The sequence below is a fragment of the Heterocephalus glaber genome, unplaced genomic scaffold (genome assembly GCF_053883595.1).
Source record: "Heterocephalus glaber isolate CG9 unplaced genomic scaffold, H.glaber_assembly_v1.0 deba00000122, whole genome shotgun sequence".
Classification (NCBI taxonomy): Eukaryota; Metazoa; Chordata; class Mammalia; order Rodentia; family Bathyergidae; genus Heterocephalus; species Heterocephalus glaber.
Window position 1 is genome coordinate 12698190 of NW_028258138.1, and position 19347 is coordinate 12717536.

Here is a 19347-nt window from a genome sequence, read left to right on the forward strand (position 1 = left end):
GGAAGAGGAATCCAGATTGAGTTGAAAGATCCTCATAATTCAGGTGACTTTCTGTCTGTCTCTGGGTAATGAATGAGTGACTGCAAGATGGATAACAGCAGCTGTTTCCCCGACATAGCCAGGAAAACCCAGTGGGTATTGGGATGGAAGTAGAGGTGACACAAGAAGGTGGCAGGCTACAGACCACAGACAATGACGCATAAATTCTGGTGCAGAAGTGCAAGAAGTTTGAGAACTTCAAGTTAGAACCTTGTTTTAAGGAATGTTATGAAGTTTATCAAGATAAAATAATAGACATTAGGTCATTTTTAATATACTATTTTGCAGGTTGTAAGAATTATGTCTTCAGATTTACATTCCACAAGTCCCCATTTGTCCTCTTCCTGGAGTCATTGCAAAGGTTAACGCTGATCTCGGATGGGTACCTGATTTTCATGAGAAACTTCAAACTCGCAGAGGCTAGAAAGACAGTGGTTTTTGCTTTTCCTATTCCCACTTTATCTCTGCTTCTGTTTCTTTGTTAGTCCCTTGGTGTTATTCTGTTTCTCTATTTCTGCTTTTCTATTATTTGTTCTGTCGCACACATACAAATGCACACAGATATACACAGAAGAAATATATGCAAGTTTTATGTGGAAACATATGATGTAAAGTGAAATAAAATTTATTTATATAGGAACTATTGTTTTATATACCATACATTTTAACAAGAATTAATGAAAAATTACAATAGTAATACAATATCAAAGCAATAGCAGGTTTTAAAACATAAAATGTATTCCAAAGATTTTGATGAATAAAGATGTCATATAGTGAAGCCCAAATTATGCATTTTCAGGTAAACCTGGATGAGTTTACGCCTAGTTAAAGTTAGAACAAAAATATTAAGGTCATTTGTGGTGACAGTGGGATGAATCCAGTGAGCTGAGTGGGTCCCAAAGTTGCTCAGTAGAATCCGTATGAGCAGCATCTGCCACAGCAAGATGGGTGCCATCAGCTGTATCCATATGCACCGCAGCCACAGCCATATCCACAGCCACAGCCCAGCCCACCATGGTAGTTACTGTAATAGCACCTGGTATCAGTTGTAGATGGTGCAATTAAGAAGCAGGAAATGACACAGTTTAATATTATCTGTACTCACAGAGCCTTTTATATAGTCAGGCAGGACTGGGCAAACCACAGGCATTACTGGCCTCATAATTCAGCTTCCACTAGAAAAATTTACTGAATCTTTTGTTTACTTGGGAAAAGAGAGTTCCTTCTAAGTAAAATGGCTCTGCTATTATATCAATTATCATATATTTAAATCATGTGATTAAATAAAACATTTTTCCTACTTTAAAAAGCAATTACTCTGCATATGATTAATTTAAGGCTGATTATTAGCTCAGCATGCTCTTCTCTATACCAAATAACACTAAATCTCCAAACACCTGGACTATATTCCCTCAAGCTAACTGCAAAACAACCTTCTGAATGAAATTCCATCAATGAGAAAGAGCCTTGAATATGATTTTGAAGATGAATGCAGCACAGGGTTCCTCTTGAGTCAGCTTCATTCATTACTAAGCTTTCTTTGCTTTTCATCAGAATTACTTCCATCAAATCATATACTTTCAGAGAGTTTTGCTTGGCTATTTTTGGTCCACGTTTATCTATATTTATTAATTGAGCAGACATAACATGATAACTTGGTATGACAAGAAGCCTACAGTCTTCCATATTTTGGTTAGTTGGTTCATCTGTTTTCTAAAAGTTACTACAAATTCTCAAAAGGCAGTATAAGAACTTAGAGGTTACATATGTGAATTTATGAGTGCGTGAGATGGGACAAGATGACTGGTAGGGTGTAATTTCTGAGTTTTATGGTGTATCTGCATTTAGCACTTTTAGAGAGTGCCATATAATTTTCATTGAAGTCTTGCCAATCACATGCATATATTGAATAGTTACAAGATTTAGGACCTGACTATTCTTAAAATTACTTGGCAAAGTTACTCTCTTTAATTTTAGCCACTGTAATATGCATGTAGTACTATTCTATTGTGGTTATAATTTGTGGGGTTTTTTGTTTTCATGAAAATGGTCATCTTTTTTTTCTTTACTGTAAAGTGCTTGTGCGAATTTTTGATTATTTCAAATTTTTTGTTCTCAATAATACGTTGACATTTTAATTTATTTTATTTCAAATATTTTAGGTATATATATAGTGAATATCTTCTCCTCTAAGGTGGCTTTCTCCCCTCTCTTAAACATAGAAATCTATAATATTTAGGAAGTATAATTTATCAATTTTTTTATGTGGTTGTTATTATTTATATCATTTCTGAGAAACCATCTTATTTTGGTACAAGATAAAAATTAAAATTTACTCTCTTGTAAGTGGTTATCAAATTACTTGAACTCTATTGTTATGTCTGTCCTCTCATCTTCAGCAATTGAGATAGCATTTTTATTGCATAGGTCTGTTTGTAGATTCTTTCATTTTTCCATTGTACAAAGTACTTATTCTTGAGCTAGTACTACCTGTTTTTCCATATAAATAATTATCCCTTTTGTTAATAGTGCCATTAATTTTTATGATGTTCAGTTTCTCAGTCTTTTCTGGCTAGCATTATTTACATCTTATTTCAGAAACCATCATCTACTGCAAATTAATGAAGATATCCTTGCATTCTATTTTGGTGTAAGGTATGATGCAAGATTTATTTTCCTGATTTGATTATTAAATTAAACTCACACAGTTTGTTTTCAAGCCAATGTTTTCATTTCCTGATCTATAGTGGTATCTTATTTATGAAAATCCAAGCCCATGTATTTAAGCCTCTTTATTGAATACTTTTCCTTTTCACTGGTCTATATGTTTATTCTTGAACTAGGATGAACTATGTTTCACACATCCAGAATCATGCCATTAGGCGGCAATGGCAAGTCTATGTATTTTGCCAATTTTGCTACATTCATTTATTTCAGTGACTAAGAGCAAAATTAATGTTGTCATAGTGGTCATATTTGTCTTGTTCCTTACCTCAGGGAAATTATTCCATATTTTGAAAATAAGTATTGGATAGAAACTGTAGATTTTATGTAGATGCCATTTATCAATTTGTAGAAGTCATTTTCTAGTTCTACTTTAGTTATAAATTTTAAAATTCATGAATAGGTTTTGAATTTCACCATGTTTTTTCTTCATCTATTGTGATCTTTATATAACATTCATCATTTTACTTTAAACACACTGATTAGAATTTTAGATTTTAAATGTAAAATTTGAAGACGTGTAAAATATTGTTATATATTGTTACAAATATTCAAAGTATATCAAAAATCCACAATCCTTTTCTTTTTTAATTTTTTAAAAAATTCTTTTATTGGTACATTGTAGGTATACAACACAATTACATTTCTCATTGGGAATTGTACCTTTACATAATGCACCTTGGTTCTTATTTTTCCTCATTCCTAGCCCTCCCTTCACGCCCTCCACCCTTCCCTATTTACAAAGATTTTATTTCCATTTTTTCCATTTCTCATCATTTTTCCTTTCCCTTCTTTCCTTTCCCCTGCCCCTCCCACTACCCCTACCCCTTTGGACCTTTTCTTCCTATTTTACATTATTGATTATTCATTCTAATCATTGGTACATTTTAGGTATACAATATAATGACATTCATCATTGGAAATTTGCACCTTTACATAATCTCTCTTGGTTCTTATTTTTCACCCTTGCCCATCCCTCTCTTCAACTCCTCCAGTCCTCCCTATTTACAAAGATTTTGTTCCTAGTTTTCCATTTTCTCATATTAATCCCATTCCCTTCTATCCTTTCCCCTAGCCCTCCTGCTTCCTTCCCTTTTGTCCCTTTTCTTCCTATTTCACATGACCTATTATACATTTAGTCCTTATTTACAGTTTCAGTTTCTCACACCAGAGAAACTATTCGGTATTTACACATGTGTGTCCTATTTATTTCACTTAAGAGTATGGCCTCAATGTGCATCCACTTAGCTATAAATGTCTCCAATTCCTCATTTTTTATGGCTGAGTAGTACTCCATTTTATAAAAACCCCATATTTTCTTCATCCAGTCTCCAGTTGATGGGCATTTGGGCTGTTTCCAAGTTTTAGCTATTACAAACTGTGCTGCTATGAACATGGGCACACATATATCACTGTGGTATGATTCTTTTAATTCTTTGGGGAAGATCCCCAGCAGTGGAATAGCAGGGTCAAATGGGATTTCCAGTCCTAGTTCTTTGAGGTATCTCCATACTGATTTCCAGAGTGGTTGCACCAGTCTACACTCCCACCAGCAGTGGAGCAGTGTTCCTCTTTCCCCACAGCCCTACCAGCATTTGTTATTGGTTGATTTCATGATAGCAGCCATTCTTTCTGGAGTGAAGTGGAATCTCAGTGTTGTTTTCATTTGCATCTCGAAAATGACCAGTGATGTTGAACATTTTTTCATGTATTTATTTGCTATTTCTACTTCTTTGTCTGAGAAATGTCTGTTCATTTCAGATGCCCATTTTTCGATTGGGTCTTTAAATTTGGGATGTCTGATCTTTTTAAGTACTTTATAGAGTTGAGATAGTGGACCTTTGTCTGAGGAAGAGCATGTGAAGATTTTTTCCCACATTGTGGGTTGTCTCTTCACACTGCTGGTGGTTTGTCTTGCTGTGCAGATGCTTTTTAATAAGAAGAGATCCCACTTATTGATGGTTTGTGCTAGTTCACAGGCAACTGAGGTTTTGTTCACAAAATCTTTTCCTACACCAATGTCTTCAAGGGTTCTACGATGTCTTCAAGAGTTCTACCTAACCTCTGTTCCAACTGGTTCAGAGCTTCTACTTTAATATTTAGATCTTTAATCCATTATGATTTTATTTTAGTGCATAGTGAGAGATACAGGTCTAGTTTTAATCTTTGGCAAGTTGAAGTCCAATTTTTCCAGCACCATTTATTAAAGAGATTATCTTTCCTCCAGTGAGGGTGTTTGGCTCCTTCATTGAAAATGAGATGGCTGACTGTGTCTGGTGTTGTTTCTGCTTCTTCTAATCTCTTCCACTGGTCCTCAAGTCTGTTTCTTTGCCAGTACCATGCTGTTTTTATCACAGTAGCTTTGTAGTATAGTTGCAGGTTGGGGATTGTGATACCCCCTGCCATGTCCCTGTTACCTAGAATTGCTTTTGCTATTCTGGGTCTCTTCTTGTTCCAAATGAATTTTTGGATTGTTTTCTCAAGGTCTATGAAGTATGCTGCTGGGATCTCAATTAGAATTGCATTAAATCTATATAGCAGTTTTGGAAGTATGGCCATTTTCACTATATGAATCCTTCCTACCCAGGACCAGGGGATGTCTGTCCATTTTCTGATATCATCTTCAATCTCTCTTTTCAGAGTGCCACAGTTTTCAGAGAAGAAGTCTTTGATTTCTTTTGGTAGGATGATTCCTAGGTATTTCAGTTTTTTGGATGCTATTGTGAAAGGAATTATTTGCCCTATTTCTCTCTCAGTGAGTCTGTCATTGGTGTAGAGGAAAGCTATTGATTTTTGTGTGTTGACCTTGTAACCAGCTACTTGATTGAATTTGGTTATTAAGTCTAGAAGACTTTTGGTGGAGTTCTTGGGATCTTCTACATAGAGTATCATGTTATCTGCAAATAATGACAATTTGACTTCTTCATTGCTTATCTTTATTCCTTTTATTTCTTTCTCTTGTCTAATTGACATGGCTAATGTTTCCAGAACTATATTGAACAAGAGTGGTGATAGTAGACATCCTTGTCTTGTTCCTGATTTGAGTGTGAAGGATTTCAGTTTTTGACCATTTAGTATGATATTGGCTGTTGGTTTTTCATAGATGGCTTCTGTCAGTTTGAGGTAGAGACCATGTATTCCAATTTTTGTCAGGGTTTTATCATAAATGCATGTTGGATTTTGTCAAATGCTTTTTCTGTATCTATGGAGATAGTCATATGGTTTTTGTCCTTGGCTCTATTGATATAGTGCATTACATTGACTGATTTGCATATATTGAACCATCCCTGCATCCCTGGGATGAATCCCACTTGATCAGGATGTATGATCTTCTTGATGATCTTCTGCATTCTATTTGCCAGTATCTTATTAAGGATTTTTGCATCTATGTTCATTAGTGAGATTGGCCTATAGTTCTCTTTTTCAATTGGGTCTTTCTGTGCTTTGGGGATCAAGGTGATGCTTGCTTCCAGGAATGAATTTGGGAGTATTGCTTCCCTTTCAATTTCATTGAAGAGTTTAAACAGTAGTGGCAGCAGTTCCTCTCTAAATGTCTTGTAGAATTCAGCAGTGAAGCCATCAGGGCCCAGGCTTTTCTTAGTTGATAAGTTTTTAATTATATTTTCAATTTCATCGGTTGATATTGTGTTGTTCAGAATTTTTAGGTCTTCTTTGTTCAACTTTGGTAATTCATATGTATCTAGGAATCTGTCCATTTCTTCTGTGTTGTCCATCTTATTGGCGTATAGGTTCTGGAAGTAGGTATTGATGATCCTCTGGATTTCTGCTGGGTCTGTCGTCATTTCACTCTTTTCATTCCTAATTGCATGGATATGGGCCTTTTCCTGTCTTCTTCTGACAAGGTTGGCTAAGGATTTATCAATTTTGTTGATTCTTTAAAAGAACCAACTGTTGGCTTCATTGATTTTTTGTATCATTCTCTTCATCTCCATTGCATTGATTTCTCCTTTGATCTTTACAACTTCCTCCCTTGTATGAGCTATGGGGTTATCCTGCTCTTCTTTTTCTAGAAGCTTGAGGTTCAGCATCAGGTTGTTTAATTGGGCTCATTCTGTTTTCCTAATATGCATATTCACTCCAATGAATTTCCCTCGTAAGACTGCTTTCATTGTGTTCCATCGTTTCCGATATGTTGTATTGTCATTGTCATTTAATTGAAGGAACTGTCTGATTTCTTCTTCAATTTCCTCTGTGACTCATTGGTTATTCAGAAGTGTTTTGATCAATTTCCATGTGTTTATGAAATTTTTTGAGTTTCTTTTGCTATGGATCTCCAATTTCATTGCACTATGGTCTGATAATATACAGGGGATAACTTCAATTCCTTTGCACTTACTTAAACATGTTCTATGTGTGAGTATGTGGTCTATTTTGGAGAATGACCCATGTGCAGCTGAGAAGAATGTGTATTCTGGTTTTGTGGGGTGGAAGACTCTGTAAACATCTGTTAAGTTCATTTGTTCAAGAGTTCAATTGAGTTCTAGTATTTCATTACTTATTTTTTGTCTAGTTGATCTATCTATTTGTGACAGTGGGGTGTTGAGGTCCCCCACTACAATTGTATTAGTGCATATATGACTTTTCATGTCTATTAGTATTTGTTTTATATTGTTGGGTGCACTACTGTTGGATGCATAGATATTTACGGTTGTCATCTCTTCCTCTTGGATTCTTCTCTTTACAAGGATGTAGTGTCCTTCTTTGTCTCTCTTAATCAGTGTTGATTTGAAATCTACTTGATCTGCAAAGAGGATAGCTACTCCTGCTTTTTTTGTGTGTTCCTGTCACATGGAGTATTGTTTTCCACCCTTTAATTTTCAGTCTATGAGTTTCCTTTTGAATTAAGTGTGTTTCTTTTATGCAGCATATTGTTGGGTTTTGCTTCTTGACCCATTCTGCCGGTCTATTTGTTTTGATTGGTGAATTGAGACCATTAATGTTGATGGCTATAACTGAAACATATTGACTTGTCATTGCCATGACTTTTTCTTTTTGTTGGGTTCTTCCCCTTTACATTTAATTTCTTGTCATGCCAGATGGGTTCATTCTGCTTTGCTTCCTGGGGTTGTGATCCTCAATGTCTGTTCCTAGGATATTGTGTAAAATTCTTTGGAGTGCTGGTTTAGTATTCACGAAGTTCCTAAGGTGCTCTTTGTCATGAAAGTATCTTATTTCTCCATCAATTTTGAAAGATAGTTTTGCAGTGTACATCAATCTGGGTTGGAGGCTGTTTTCTTTTAGGGCTTGGAATATGTCACTCCAAGCTCTTCTTGCCTTGATGGTTTGTGTTGAGAAGCCTGCTGTGATTCTGATGGGCTTTCCTTTGTATGTGATTTGTTTCTTTTCTCTGACTGCTTGGAGAACTTTGTTCTTCTGTTGTGTTTCTGGAATTTTAACAATTATATGCCTATGTGTAGATTTTTTTTGATCAAGGCTATTTGGAGTCCCATATGCCTCACTTATCTGTATATCAAGCTCTTTTCCCCTGCTTGGGAAGTTTTCTGCCATTATTTCTGTGAAGAGATGTTTTTATGTCATCTCCACTCTCTCCTGTTTCTTCATTGAGCCCAATCAGTCTTATGTTATTCTTCTTTGCATCATCTAGCAGCTGCTGGATCGATTTCTCATGTTCCCTTATAATTTTGAAGCAATTTTTCTTTTCCTGGTCACTAATTGCAATCTTATCTTCTATATCTGAAATTCTGTCCTCACATTGGCTCATTCTGCTGTGTAGACTTTCAGTGGAGTTTTTCATGTCCTGGAAATCTATTTGCATCTGTTTTATGGATTCCATTTGTTTCTTATGTTGGGATTCCATCATGTTCCTGACCTCCTCTCTAGATTTATTAATCATGTCTTGCACTAGGGGCACAATTTCTCCTGTTATCCGAGAAATTATTTCCAATTTCATTTTTTTCAGATCCCCTTTTGTTGCCAGTTCAGTGGGTCCAGGTGGTTGTGTATCAGAGTGCTCCATTTCATTCCCCTTTTGGGTTGCTGTAGGTGATCTGGAAGTCTGGTTTTGAGACTTATTTATGTGTTTTCTCATTTCAACTGGGGCGAGGGGCTGTTAATGCCTGCATGGATTACCTCCTCTGAGCTGGAAGAGGTAGGATAGGGCCCGGGAACAGTGGTAGGGATGGTGACCCAAAAGCTCTTTCCTGTGGGCTGGGAGCAGCAGGAGGGATGGTGGTTGGGAAGCCCCTTCCTCTGGACCAGTAGCAGTGGGATGGCGGCCTAGAAGCCCTGACCTCTGGGCCAGGAGTGATGGTAGGGATGGTGGCCTGGAAGCCCCTTCCTCTGGGCCAGGCCCAGCGGGACAGAAGGTGGTCCAAAAGCCCTTTCCTCTGGGCTGGGAGCAGCGGGAGGGATCGTGACTGGGAAACCCCTTCCTCTGGACCAGGAGCAGTGGGATGGTGGCTCAGAAGCTCCTACCTCTGGGGCGGGAGCAGCGGGATTCAGTACCTTGGACTGGTGGTCTGGTGTCCTCTGCATCTTTGTAGTGTGGAACCAGATGGCTGCCTGTCTGGACAGGGGTGATTCCACGTGTTCTGCATGACTGGGGTCCTCGGTAGGGCATGGGCAGATCCGCCTGTCTTCAGCAGGGTGATTCTGCATCTCTTGCGGGACTCAGGACCTCGGTAGGGCATGCACCATCCTGCCTGTGGGCAGCAGGAGTTCTGGAACCTGGGGGGGTCTAAGATCAAGGTGACAGCAGGTTTGATGTTTGCTGAGGACCAGTGTCTACTTCCAATTCCACTATTGCCACATTTTCCAGATGGGATCAACAAAGTGTTTTCACAGATCATAGGAGCATCAGAACAAGGAAGGGAATGTTTCTGTGCAGTCTCTGATTGCTTCCTGGAGGGTTGCTGAGAAGAGCTGGGATCTCCCTGGACTTTTGTTGTTTTCTCCACAATCCTTTTCTTATAAGGTTCTTGATAAATTTTTATTTTGTTAGGTTTTGCCATATTCCTATTCTGTGAAATAATATCTATGTGTTTGGTAGTACATTTTTTTTTCATAGCTCGTTTAAATGATTTAATAGAGAAACTTTCAGGGGCTTGAGATAGATGGGTTGATTGCCTGATTGATCATACCAGGCATTGAGCTGAATTTCTAGCCCTTTTTAAATTTTAAATTTTTATTTATTGAAATTTTTATTTCAGGACAGTTTCACTAAGTTGTCCAGATGGGGTTCAGAATTGAGATCCTCATACCTCAGCCTTCCAGAGTGCTAGAACTATGGCCATGCGCTACCACACTTGACTTGAGTTTGAAAATGTAATATTTTTCACTGGTTTTATTATTCAGCATTAAGTCAGGTGGGAGGAAGAAGATGTCTTGGGAAGAAACACGCAGAGCACAATGAGAAGTTGTATGTTCAAAGCTGTGCTATGAAGGGATGTGTTTAGGGCATCTCTCAAGTGGTCTATTTTATGTATATATACTGTGAATTGATATTACTATTTTTAGCAAGTACTGGCAAGTAATTTTATTTGTTATCCTAGGTTTTTTTGTTTTTTGTTTTTGTACTGGGGATTGAATTCAGGACCTTGTGCTTGCGAGGCAGGGGTCGGCACCACTGAGCTAAATCCCCGGCCCCAGTTATTCTAGTTTTAACTGAAGAAAGTTTGGTCACAAAGAAGGATCTGTGTAAACCACACCTTCTTAGTTTTCCTAAAGTGATGGAAAGGCTGAGTGAAGCACACAACATGTCTGAGCTTTGCACTTACTTGCTGCTGAGTGAAATTTCCCTGCTGTGTGACACAGTGACATTTAGTACAGGTTATCATCTGACCATCCAGGCTCTGAACATGTGAACACCCCTGTTTCATCCAATTATCCTTAAATGAAACAGACCACACATGCTCAGACACACACATGTGACAGAGAAAGGAAGGGGCAGCTTGTTTTCAGTGACAAAGTTTATTGAAAGAGACACAAAAATTATTCACTCCCCACATTATTCATATCGAATTATTCCCATCATGTTAAGTTACAATGAAAAGAGAAATACTAGATATTAAATGGACACATTTTACGAATTGAGAGGTATTGCACATGACTGGCCCTTCAAAATGAGACTTGCTGAAATTAAAATGTTCAAGCTGAGGAATAAACAGTCTAGAATCAAAATTTCACTGTCAGGAAAGGCAAATAACTTTTCAAAAGAAGTGTGGGAGAAGTGTAAAAGGGGGAGTTCTCCTGGCTAAGTGGCTCCAAAGGCTTCTCAGTAGACTCCACCAATAGCAAGATGAGCAGCAGCAGCTCTGATCAAATCTGCCACAGCCACAGCCCAGGCCGCCATAGTAGCTGCCGTAGTAGCTCATGATTAGCAGAGAGGAAGGTGCCTTGAGGAGCAGGAAATTTCTTTTTAGTTTAATGTCATTGTTTAATTTAGGAACAAATCCTGTGGTAGATATATATATAGTATAATAAATATCTTCTCCTTATAGGTGGAATTTTCATTTTTTAAAAATTAGACTTCTTTAACTTTAATCATAATCTATTTCATATTATTTTTTGGGACATTGTTTTTCATTCCTTTTTAAAGAAACTATAACCTTCAATTATTAAAGATATTGCTGAAGATTTCTTTCTTTCCCTGGTTAATCTAGAATTATTTATTGCTCTTATTTTGATGCAAAATGAGAGTCAAGATTTATTTCTTTTTGTGGTTTGCAAAACTAATCTTAAACTATTTATTTTTAATCCTTTTTTAAAAATTTCTGCTCTTCAATCAAAATATTTTAGTCCTATGAGTATGTATGGTTACCTTATATGTTTGATATTTGGTACTCAATTCCTCTTATTTCCATTGGTCTATGTGCTTATTCTTCAAACAGAGCCACCAACCTCTTCTACAATTGTTTGATTTATTAACAAAAGCACATCTGTGTTTTCTTTAATAGTCCCTTTTTCTTTTTTAATTAATAATAGGGAAAGGAAAGAAGGGAAAGAAAAAATATGAGAAAAGAAAGAAAAAGTGGAAACAAAGTTTTTTGTAAAAAGGGAGGGGTTGAGGGGAAGGGAGGTCAGGCAAATGGGGGATAAAGAAGAACCAAGATCTATCATGGACAGGTACAGATTCCCAATGATGAGTGTGATCATAATATACATTTAAAATGTACCAATAAACTTAATAAAAATAATAATTGGTAATTGTGCTAGTCAAGATCTGTGGCAAAATGTTGAATAGACCTAGTGATTGTAATCATACTTATTTTGTTTCTGTCCTCAAGGAAAAATTATTCTATATTTTACCATGAACTATGATTCATAAGCTTTACATAGTATGCATTGTCACTTATCAAATTGAAGGGGTTATTTCCTAGTTCTACTACACTGATTTTTAAAAATTCATGAGTAAGTATTAAATATTATCATGTTTTATTTTAATCTCTTGAAATAGTCATACAACTTTCTTTTTTTGTTGTTGTTAAAATGATGGATTGTACTGAGTTTTCAATTATGAAGCCAATTTGGGATTTTGCAATCTTGGAGTGTAATTTGAAGGCTTTAGATTGACAATATATTGTTTCAGAGTTTTACAGTTTTGCTCCCAAAATATGTTCCCTTTCGTGTTATGCCTTTACTAGGTTTTGATTTTGTTAATACTTTGGCCATTTTCCCTTTTTGTGGAAGAATATTTGTATGAATTTGTACTGCTTTTTGAAGTAGTTTAAGGAATTCCTTAATGAAGATCTCTGGACTTAGATTTTCCTTTGCATGAAATTTTTAAAGACAAATTTATTTTCTTAGCTTGGAAACAGCCCAAATGCCCATCACTTGGAGACTGGATAAAGAAGATTTTTTTTTTTATAAAATGGAGTACTACTCAGCCATAAAAAATGAGAAACTACAGACATTTATAGCTAAATGGATGCATATTGAGGTCATCCTCTTAAGTGAAATAAATAGACCACACATGTGTAAATACTGAATAGTTTCTCTAGTGTGAGAAACTAAAAGTGTTATTAAGTATACACACGGATGAAATGGCCTAATAACAGATTTCTTGGATTGTGTTTCCATCGCGTGTCATATGACTGTACCAAAATTTACACTAGGGAGAAGTTTGGCTTCTGTGGAGTCTGCTAACTAACTGGAGTTTTTTTTCCAGATCATTATTTGTTCATTGTTGGTTTTTGGGAACTTTCTGAAACAAATCACATCCTCTGGTGTCTCGTTGGTGCTTGAGATGCTTTTTTAAGTTATATGGAAAAATGTTTAAGTGCTTTTCAGTTTTGTTTTGGTTGAGTTCTACTGTATTTGAATATTATTATAATTTGTTTCCCCTTGCATTGTTCTTCTTTGAATGGTTTTAATTTTTTGTATTTGTGTGTGTTTGATAATAAAGTTATTTAATAAAAAAATTATTTTCTTAACAGGTATCATAGTATTCATGTTGGCTGTTTCTATCAACGCTACAAAAATGGCATCTCCTCAGGTTAAACTCCAACTTCCTGTTGTTCATTGTATCAGTAGAGCACAAAGGAGATCTGGAATCAGTGAAGGAAAAGGGTTGGGATTTCCAAGGAAAAATGAACACTGTAACAAGGCATAGGAAAGAACCAGTGGAGTAGGAGGACAGCTCTGATTCCTGTGTGTGCAAATGGTGAAAAGAGCTTCTTGTGAGAAACTTTTTGCACAGCATTGATAGGCCCAGCCAACCAGAAGCAATTGCTAGGCATGGGAGACATTTTCCTCTATTTTTTCTTGAAATTTAGAGGAGCTATCAGAAGAATAGAAATAGAAAAACATAAAAACAATCAAATAAGAACACAGTGTCACCAGGAAACTGGTAATGATGTGCACATATGGGAATATTGCTGTTTTCATAGGCGGTGCATAAAACCATACTACATAAAACCATACTATAAAACTGTTTGAGGTCAGATGGAGATAATATGAGAGTCACAGAGTCCTGTGAAATCATTTTATATGAATAATGTAGACACGACTCATAAACAGACAATCTCTGTCTTTTCATTTAAAATGTTTGCACAGTTATGTAGAAGTATTTCAAAGGGAAAAGTTTAAGACTAGCAAAAAATCTTCCTCAATTTCAATACATGTACATTTAATATCTTATTCTGTCATCATTATCTTTATATCGCTCTCTTTTTTTGTCTTCTTCTGCCTTCTTCCCCATGTGACTTATAATCCACATGCTGCAATGCTGTCAATGCCACGGTCACAGGTGCAAGCACTGTAGAGCTATTTTTTATTTTTGACACACCAATTGTAGCTTCAGGGAGCTTCCAGTCTGCCTCACTCTTTGAGATCAGCTGTTGTCTTAGCAATGCCTGGACTTGATGCAGATATTTATCAACAGCAGTGGAAGGCATGAGAAAACTCACTATCTCCTGAAATGCAGAGGCATCTGTGCTCTTGGAAAGTCTAAATCAGCAGTTGGAAAAGGGTCTGCTTGAAATTGTCTTTTATATCAACAGTAACATCTTACAAATAATTTTTTTGGCATGGAGTCAGGTGGAGAGGAGAAGATGCATTAATGTGAAAAAATGCAGAGCCCAGTAGAATTCAAATTGAGTGAAATTCTAAGAGGGGTAGGTACAGAGCATCCTTCAAGTACTATATTTTTTTTATGTTCACTGGTGAATCACCATTATTATTGTTAGTATGTTCTAAAACTCATTTTATTCAGGAAACTAGTTTTAACTAAAGTTTTGGCCAAATAGTATCTACATAAATCACACATTTTCAAACATTGTAGATTGATGGAAAATTTGTACCAAAAATAGTGTATGTCTGAGTTTTCATTTGGCAGTGCTGCTGTTGGAATTTTCCCTCTTAACCTAGGACACATTACCATTGTACAGAATATTAGTATCCGACCACTGAGTCTGTAAATGTGGTGATTTATTTCTTGCAAAGATTATAGTTTATTCCATACACCTTTAAGTAAATAATCCACACAGAAACATACACATATAAGTGAGAGAAATAATCAATGAAAATAAATTCACTTTGTAAAGAATGGCAGTTTATAGAAAAAGAAACCAATATTTCACATCTAAGTGTAAGCTGCACTGAGTGGTGAAGTAATCCATTACAAGTTTAAACATTTTTATGAATGGAGAAGTATTACCTAGACCCTGGTCAATCAAGTGAATCATGCAGAATCGGAAGTATTCAATCTGAAGATGAATTAGTGTAGGATAAAATTTCACTTTTAGGAAAGTAAAATAAGTTACTGATTAGAAGAATTGTAGAAAGTATAGGAGGAAAAGTTCTATAGACTGAGAAGATCCAGAAAGTTTTCTCAGTAGAATCCATAGGCCCAGTATCTCCCATAGCAAGATGAACAGTAGCAGCCATGTCCGTAGTCGCCATAGCGGCAGCCTAGGCCACCATAGCCACAACTCAGGCCATTATAGTAGTTGCCATAGTAGCACATGGTTTAAGGAATGATAGTCGAGTGGAGGAGTAGAGACTTAACCCATCTTAATTTAAATGTCATCATCTGCACACATGAGCCCTTTTACATGCAGCCGGAGGTGGCTGGAGCAAGCCACAGACATTATTGGCCTCATATATTAGCATAAATTATGCTGGAAAAACTTACTGAATCTTTTGTTCATCCAGAAAAATGAGAATTCTTCATAAGCAAGATTGCTTTGCTGCATATTAAGTTTTCCAAAGTTAAATCATGTGTTGTAAGACTTTTTCCATTTTGAAAAGCAATTACTCTATGTATGATTAGTTTAAAGGTCAATTAATTAGTTTATCATTCTCTACCTACTCCCAAGTATCACTAGTTCTTGAAGCCCTAGTGCCGGAGACCCCTGTAGTCAGGTTCCAGTACCCACCTGCCCAGAGTGCGACGTGGGCCTGAGAAAAAGAAAGCACTAAGAGATAGAACTAGGAGAGAAAGTGGGGTGCCAGGACAACCAATGTTTTCTGAAAATAATTTTTAAGTGCTCAGTAAGCAATGTAAAAGTTGAGAATTTTTATTTATGAATTAATTATAGGGAAGGGAAAAGAAAACTGGGCTGAACATAAAGTGCAAATCTCTTTAGTGTAGAGTTTCTAGCATTTAGAGTATATTCATATTTATGTCTTTTTGGTACTGCCATATGGTGCCTACAGTGGTTGCACTAATTTACGCGCCCCCCCCCCCCAAGTAATGTTTCCAAGATCCAGGCTGAGAGCATTCTCAAAATTATTTGTTGTTTTCAGTCTAATCTTAACCATGTTGATGGATGTGCAGGGCTATTGCATTGTGAATATAATTTGCATTTTCTTGGTTTCATGAGGTTGATGACAACCAAATTTTGTCCATTTGTAATCTTTTTGTCTCTCTGCATAATGACTTGTAGATGCATTTATTCATTTCTTTTAGAAATATTTTTACACATATTTTCCAGGTATTTTAACTCTGTGGTTCTTTCTGTCTTTCAGAAATTGAAGTCTTTTATTTTGAGAAAATCCAATTTATCAATGTTTTCTTCCCTCATATTATATTTATCTTTTAAAACCTAACCTAAAGTGTACATAGTCTTGAATTTTATTTAGGTGCAAGATATGAGTTGAACTTCACTTCATTCTATGTGGTTTTCAAATTAATCTAATAATAATTAAGTCATTCATCTTCTGTATTTCATTGATATTTTGGTAGCATAAATATAGTTACTATATATGACCAATTCTGTTTAAAACATCACTATTCTTTCCATTGATCTATGTGCTTAATTCTGAGCCAGGACCACCTGTCTTATTCACATAAATTATTATGCAGATGTTTGATAAGGTGAAGTCCATGTTTCCTTTACCAATACTGCATTTGTGCTAGTTTCTTTGTCTTTCTCTCTCTATCTCTCTCCTGTCATATTTCTGTTTATTTACTTAGGTTTTCAGTGACTAAATTTGTGATACAAACTTGGATGAAAATTGCATTAGTAGTTAACCTTTTCCTATTCCTGTTGTCAGAAAATTCCTGAGCATTTAAAAAATTCACAAATGACCCCAAAATAACAAACAAAAACAAAAATGAAGTATTGGGATTGTGTCAAAGTAATAATCTTATGCCTTGCAAAAGCATCCACATAATGAAGAAACAACACACAGAATTTGAAAAAAATGCAAACTATTAATCTGACAAAGCATTAATATCTAGAATATATAAGGAACTCAAAAAAATTTAAAATACTAACCAATACAATTAAAAATGAGCAGTGATCCAAATAGAAAAAATTTAAAAGAGAAATCTAAGTAGCCCACAAGTACTGTACAGTATATGGGAAGATGCCCAATATCATTACACATCAGGAAATTGCAAATCAAACCACAATCAGCTGTTATCTTACCCAGCTATAATATCTACTATTAAAAACACCAGCAGAGAAACAAACCAGCAAGCAAGCAAACAAATGCTGCTGGATTTAGAGAAAAGGGAATTCATACACATTGTTGATGGAAATATAAATTAGTGCAGCTACTATGAAGCCCAGGCTTTGCAAAAAACTAAAAGCAGACCTACCATAAAATCTGGCTATCCCATTATTAGGCATATATCCAAATGAAATGATGTCAGCACACAAAAGAGATACCTGCGCTCCCATGTTTAGTGCAGCACTCTTTACAATATCTAAGATGAGAATGAAGTAAACCATTATAAATAAATAGATAAAAATATGACAATTTATATACACAATGAAATATTACTCAGCCATAAAAAGAATGAATGGGTGGAACTGTAGACCATAGGTGAAGTTAAGCCAAATCCAGACAGATAAACACTGCATGTTTTCTCTCATATGCACAAGCTGAAAAAGCCTACTTGAATGTGAAATAGTGCTTACTTGACTCTGAGAAGGATGAGCGGGAGGGGAGCTAAAGCTGGGTTAGGTAGTGTTGTACCAAGTCACAATTAACAGAAAGAATAAGGTCTGATGTTCCACAACACAGTGGTGTCATTGTAACTCTTAATAAACTGATACATATTTTAAGATCTAGAAGAGAGTAACCAGGGTCTTCAAACCTAAATAAATGAAATGCTAATCTCCCTGATGTAATTGGCACATGCTGTAGGTATCCACTAAGCTATCACATTTGCCATATTAAAATGTATACTTTTTACACATTAAACATTGACAAATGAATATTAACTTTCTCATATTTTATCTTAATCCATTGAGATATGCATGTTACATTCTGCTTTCATTATTTCTTTGAATTACACTGTCTGAATTTCCAAATATTAAACCTATCCTGCAATTTGGGACTTCAAATGTACCTCCTAAGGCTTGCTTTGATAATGTATTTCTTTCAGATTTTTATGCCTATGTTAATAAAATATATCCTCTGTCTTTTAATGTCTTTGTTAAATTTTGAATTATTAGTAGAATTTTTCTTTTTCCATAGACTAGTATTGGTGTGATTGGTAGTATATATATATTTTTTTTTTAGTACCAGGGATCGAACTCGGGACCTTGTGCTTGTGAAGCAGGCAGCGGAACCACTGAGCTAAATCCCCAGCCCTAATTAAGTTCTTAAAAGTGCTCTTTACTGAAGACAGGTGGGACTGGAATTTTCTTTCCATGAAACTTTTAAGGACACATTATTTTCTTTAATTGGTATCTGCAATTTGGACTGGGAAGTTTTGTTTTCTGTGTTACTTGAATGTTATTTCCTCAGATAAACTTCTATTTTCTCATTAATTGTTATCTGACCTAGGAGGTATGGAGTTGATGCAAAAAGTGTTGCAATTTTCAAGGAAAAGTAGGGACCATGCAAGGACAGGTGTTGTAGGATGGAAGCCCTAAGCCGCGTTTGCAGAGGCGGATGGTATCCAGGGCTACTGTCTGTATAAGATGTACAGTTAGAAGTTTTCTCTTCACTTAGATTCCCCAGTTGGTAATAGTTCATCAATCCACATTTTACTGTTTTTAATTTTGTCTACATCTTTGTCTGTCTCTATTTGCTTTCTGCCAGCTCTAATGTGTTACCTATTCCTCCCAGTACACCAACCCTGTAAATGCCATAGTCCATGAGGCAGGTAGGAAAGGGAGGGGTACCCCTTGGACATCCCAGTTCTAGGGATGTGGCTCCGCTAAATTCAGTTGCCTCATTTGTAGAGCCATCTTCTGTTTTACTGTCTTTGGGGATTGCTGGAGTTATTTTTCAACAGCAGCATAGGGCATTTTTCATTTTCCTTTCCTTCAGATGAGAATAGAGGTGCTTTGTGAAGGTGCAGATACTTCTGTTCATAAATCGAAACCAATAGTTTGAGATGGATCTGGTTAAGCTCTCTTTAAGATCAAATGTAACATTTTATCGGTTACCTACTAACCAGCATGGAGTCAGGTGGGGAGAGGCAGATATGTTGGTAGGAAACAAGAACACAGTGAGAAGTGGATTGGAATGATGTCTGCCTAAGAACGCGGTATAATCTCTCAGGTGATCTGCTTTCTTTACGTACTGTGGAGAATTGTTATTAGAACATATTTTCAACATGTTCTAAAAGGAATTTTAATCATTAATCTAGCTTTAATTAAGGATGTTTTCTTCCATGCAGTGATTTATATAAATCATATG

At 36.1% G+C, this 19347-nt stretch overlaps 1 protein-coding gene and 1 pseudogene across 1 annotated transcript; both read right to left on the minus strand.

The window, feature by feature from the left end:
* Positions 1-945: 945 nt before the first annotated feature.
* Positions 946-11117, minus strand: LOC147830343 (keratin-associated protein 19-7-like; annotated as a pseudogene).
* Positions 11118-15073: 3956 nt separating this feature from the next.
* Positions 15074-15208, minus strand: LOC147830344 (keratin-associated protein 20-1-like). Its single transcript, XM_087209937.1, has one exon. The coding sequence runs from the start codon at positions 15206-15208 to the stop codon at positions 15074-15076; it is 135 nt and encodes a 44-aa protein (XP_087066063.1).
* Positions 15209-19347: the final 4139 nt, after the last annotated feature.